Source organism: Impatiens glandulifera, chromosome 1 (assembly GCF_907164915.1).
Source record: "Impatiens glandulifera chromosome 1, dImpGla2.1, whole genome shotgun sequence".
In the NCBI taxonomy this organism is placed as follows: domain Eukaryota; kingdom Viridiplantae; phylum Streptophyta; class Magnoliopsida; order Ericales; family Balsaminaceae; genus Impatiens; species Impatiens glandulifera.
Window position 1 is genome coordinate 143286722 of NC_061862.1, and position 5097 is coordinate 143291818.

General features: G+C 30.8%; 1 protein-coding gene across 1 annotated transcript; it reads left to right on the plus strand.

The window, feature by feature from the left end:
• Window positions 1–501: 501 nt before the first annotated feature.
• Window positions 502–4669, plus strand: LOC124944286 (oligopeptide transporter 6-like). The gene is made up of 6 exons (XM_047484622.1): window positions 502–1145; window positions 2142–2239; window positions 2351–2923; window positions 3278–3539; window positions 3619–3801; window positions 3872–4669. The coding sequence occupies exons 1-6, from the start codon at window positions 648–650 to the stop codon at window positions 4487–4489; spliced, it is 2232 nt and encodes a 743-aa protein (XP_047340578.1). The 5' UTR covers window positions 502–647; the 3' UTR covers window positions 4490–4669.
• The last annotated feature ends 428 nt before the right edge of the window (window positions 4670–5097 follow it).

Genomic DNA, 5097 nt, shown 5'->3' on the forward strand with positions numbered 1-5097 from the left:
ATATATTATCATTATATTAATAGCTTTATTTGAAGAAATAATTATTATAATTTCTTTTACCCTAAACTTAATATAATTTCAACTATCTAATCAATCTCTTTATTATTAATTTAAAATTATCCTGCACTTTGATTTTTCTTTTAATATTAAATAATTTTTTTAATTAGATCAAACATGAATTTTTAGAGAAAAATTCAAACAAAAAAATCTTATTTCTCAACGCAAAATAGTTATCAATCATTATATAACTTAAAATTACCGCCAATCATTATTTTTTAAATAAATAGACGAATAACAACTCCTTAACTTAACACTATCTTTTAAAATACAAAATAAAAATTCAAACTTTAACAGAATTAGACCCATAAAAAGCTCATCAAAAATATATATTATAAAAAAATAAGCAACAAGAAATAAAGAAATAGTCCAATCCTCAACTACCAATAGATTTTATTTACAAAAATACCATAAGATAACTCTCTTCACCGTCCCCTACTCCAACGGACACTAGTAGACTGTTTCAGATCAAGATTCAAGCTTTCACCTTTCTCTTCATCTCTCTCTTATCTCTCTCCATCTCTCTCCATCTCTCTCAATCTTCTCCGGCGACACAAATATCTTCTCCGGCAACAAACCCATTTCCAATCATGTCTGAAATACCCGATACCGCGATCCCAATTGAATCCTTCGACATAACTTCAGATGAAGACGAATCCGACATCTGCATCATCAAACAAGTCGACATGACAGTTCCAAAAACCGACGATCCAACAATCCCAGTTCTTACATTCAGAATGTGGGTTCTTGGAATCGGTTCTTGTGTGTTATTATCTTTCGTGAACCAGTTTTATTGGTACCGGACTGAGCCACTGTCACTTTCATCGATCTCGGCTCAAATTGCGGTGGTTCCTTTAGGTCATTTGATGGCTAAGACAATAACGAAGAGAAAGTTCTTGGAAGGATCAAGATTTGAATTTAGTTTGAATCCTGGTCCTTTTAATATTAAAGAACATGTTTTGATTACTATATTTGCTAATTCCGGTGCCGGTTCTGTTTATGCTACTCATATTATCAGTGCTGTCAAGCTTTATTACAAGAGAAGCCTTTCTTTCTTGCCTGCTTTTCTTGTTATGATGACTACTCAGGTAATTCTACCCATCACTTTAAATGTTAGGTTTGAGTATTTTACTTTTGATAAAAAAAGATCAGAAAAAAAAATGATTTTTTTTGATAGATTTTTAGTTTAGTATAAAAAAGAAGATTTGATAAATTTTGTGGGAGTTTTGATTTTTGATGAAATGAAAATTTGTATATAAAATATATAAAATCAATTCCATTCGATGAACACAAATTTACTTTTCAATTTTACCTAAGAAGATTTTCAATTTTGTTCAATTTATATTAATTAATGCTTATAAATTTATAATTGTCTTTTATTTATAAGGGTTAATAAGGGTGTGTTTTGTGGCCTTTGGACCATCTTATTTTTGTATTATTTTGATTTTTATACATAAATGATTGTCAAATATATCATATTTTATTAACTTTTTAAAAAACAAAATGTCTTTTATTTTATTAAAATACTTGTGGGAGTGATAGATTCATAAAAGTGATAGATTCATAAAATAATAAATAAAATTATTTGACTATGAGTATATTTCTATGTTGGATGCGTATATTTATAATGTCGGATGCGTATATTTATAATGTTATTATTATGATATTTTTTAATATTTTTTTCGAAAAGACGGTAAAGTTCATTGAGTAATCGTTCTTCTCCAAAACTTACGAGCTCTCGATTATAACATATTGAGTAAATTATTTATTTATTTATTTTCTCTTTATGTAATGTTTTTGTTGTGTTCAAACTATTTTTATCATTTTTAATATATATAAACTTTTTTCAAATAAAAATATAATAAAATTGATTTTGTTAGTGAATTATAGTACTTATTTTTATTTAATTAATCATTTTGATTTTTTATTTGGGTGTGATTTGGGTTTATTATCACGTTTCAGTTAGTTTGATTCAAAATTTAGATTAATCTATTTTATATGTATGTTTATAACAAATTTTATATCCATCTATTATGATCAATTAATATTTAGCTAAATAACAAAACTTTTGTTTCAAATTGTAGGTGTTGGGATTTGGTTGGGCAGGACTGTTTCGCAAGTATCTAGTTGAGCCAGTAGAAATGTGGTGGCCAGCAAATCTAGTTCAAGTTTCATTGTTCAGGTAAAAAAAACCATAACCATATCCCATATTATTATCATTTTAGTCGGGTAAATTTTGTGAAATGTTTTTAGCCCGGGTAGATTCTAAATCCTACTTCGGCTTTGGTTGCAGGGCCTTGCATGAAGTGGAGGAACGACCAAAAGGAGGATTAACCAGTACACAATTCTTCATCATAACCTTAATATGTGGATTCTGTTATTACACAATACCTGGTTATCTATTCCAAATGTTAACAACAGTTTCATGGGTATGTTGGCTTGCTCCCAAATCTGTTCTTGTTCAACAACTAGGCTCTGGTCTAAAGGGTCTTGGGTTCGGCAGCTTTGGTCTAGATTGGTCCACCATTTCGTCTTACCTTGGAAGCCCACTGGCTAGTCCTTGGTTTGCAACTGCTAATGTTGCGGTTGGATATGTTTTTGTTATGTATGTTTTGACCCCACTTACTTATTGGGGTTTCAACTCTTATGACGCTAAAACATTTCCTCTTTTCTCAAGTAAGCTTTTCATGGGGAATGGTTCGGTTTATGATGTAACTAGTATTGTTGATTCTCGCTTTCGACTTGACGAGAATGCTTATGGTCAATATGGGCGTGTCTACATGAGTACGTTCTTCGCCATGACTTATGGTGTTGGATTCGCTACTCTTTCTGCCACTGTCGTGCATATTGCACTCTTCTATGGAAGGTATTTATGCAAATACTTCTATTTACAAAAAAAAAAAAAAAAAACTTGTATTTTGTCACTATTTGAAATTGTGAAATTAGAAAGTGGGAGTGATTTTTTTGATTTAGTATTAAAGATTTAATTGAATTAGATAAAACATTTTTGAGGAAAAAGTGGATGAAATTTTTTGATTTTTTTGATAATTTTTTAGATTGAGCTATATAAAAATATTTTGATCAACTTTTTTTTAACAAACATGAATGGTTTTGATTTTTGACAAAATGATATATTTTTAGCAAATAAACTTTGAAGTTACATTTTTCATTGATCAATGAGTTGTGCAACTTATACAAATATATACAACTTATACTGCAGTGATTTATGGAAGCAAACGAAAAGAGTGTTTGGATCGCGTGAGAAAAAGATTGATATCCATACGAAGCTCATGAAGTCGTACAAAGAAGTACCCATGTGGTGGTTTGTTTTGATTTTGGTGGTGAATATCGTCATGATCTTATTTTCTTGTATGTACTATGAAGAAGTACTTCAACTACCTTGGTGGGGTGTCTTATTAGCATGCGCTATCGCCATTTTTTTCACTCTACCTATCGGAATTATTGTAGCCACTACAAACCAGGTTATTTTTTTCTTAGTATTATCATTTCTTTAATTATGTTTATAAATCATCATAACAAATATAATTTTGTTTTTAACAGGCACCAGGTTTGAACGTTATAACGGAATACATAATTGGGTATTTGTACCCTGAACGACCTGTTGCTAATATGTGTTTTAAGGTCTATGGTTACATAAGCATGACACAAGCTTTAACGTTTCTGTCTGATTTCAAACTTGGTCATTATATGAAGATTCCTCCTAGGATCATGTTCATGGCTCAGGTCATCTCAAAAAACAATTTGAATTTTATTGTTTTTATACAATTGTGACAAATAATTTTTTTTTCTTTAGGTTGTGGGGACGGTTATATCGGTTATTGTATACCAATCAACTGCATGGTGGTTGATGGACGCGATTCCCAATCTATGCGACACAGCATTGTTGCCCGAGGACAGTCAGTGGACCTGTCCGATGGACAGAGTATTCTACGACGCCTCGGTTATATGGGGACTAGTGGGACCGCGAAGAATCTTCGGGGACCTAGGATATTATGCTAAAGTGAATTGGTTCTTCTTAGGAGGGGCAATTGCACCAATAATTGTATGGATGGCTCACAAGAAATACCCGGAAAAGAAATGGATTCGTCTCATAAACATGCCTATATTGATAGGATCAACAGGAATGATGCCACCGGCTTCTTCGGTGAACTACACTAGTTGGGTGTTTGTCGCTTTTATATCTGGTTTCTATCTTTTCAGGTATAGACCGGAGTGGTGGGGACGATATAACTATGTTCTTTCGGGTGGGCTAGATGCGGGGACCGCGTTTATGTCGGTTTTGATATTCCTCGGGTTGCAATCAAATGATATTGCTTTTAATTGGTGGGGAAATAGTGGGGAGGGGTGTCCTTTAGCTTCATGCCCAACTGCTAAGGGAATTGCTATTCATGGATGTCCTGTTTACTCTTGATAATAATTGGGGTCTTTTCAGATTATAATCTGATATAGATAGTTCTAATTATAGTTATAGATTTGATTTATTGTAAATTTCTTGTTTTTAAGTTAATTGTTCTAAAGGATATTTTTAATTTGATTATGCATTATATATGTTAATGTTTTTGGAAATATATTGGTCTTTATCAAGATAAGTCATGAACTATCACCATTTCTAATTAAGTTTTGATTACTAATTTGGTTGTCTAATGCAAATGTTTACTAGTTTGTAGAAATAAATAGATTGGTTTAGTTTTAGCTGTCTACTTTGTTGTATATGTAATAATAAGAGCGGATTTAAGTTAGGAATCATTTGTACTCAAGTCTAATTTCTTTTTTACCTGCAAAATGTGTTATAATCCTCTAATTTATATATATATTTTTTATTAAATTTAATATTTATTTTTCTAATTCTTAAAAATAGGTCAATTCTAAACTAACTTGTTTCATTAATAAATTTTCCAACAAATTTCAAGTCTATATCAATTTTTTTATAAACCACGATGACTTTAAATCATGAATATGTATTCTAATCACTTTAAATCATGAATATGTATTCTAATTCTTTCAAGTTTTGACCTAGTT

Excerpts from the sequence above, each read along its gene's own strand:
- LOC124944286 (XM_047484622.1), top strand. The coding sequence starts at position 648 with ATGTCTGAAATACCCGATACCGCGATCCCAATTGAATCCTTCGACATA. Across the intron at positions 1,146-2,141 it reads TTGTTATGATGACTACTCAG|GTGTTGGGATTTGGTTGGGC; the intron begins GTAATTCTACCC and ends TTCAAATTGTAG. Across the intron at positions 2,924-3,277 it reads ATTGCACTCTTCTATGGAAG|TGATTTATGGAAGCAAACGA; the intron begins GTATTTATGCAA and ends CTTATACTGCAG.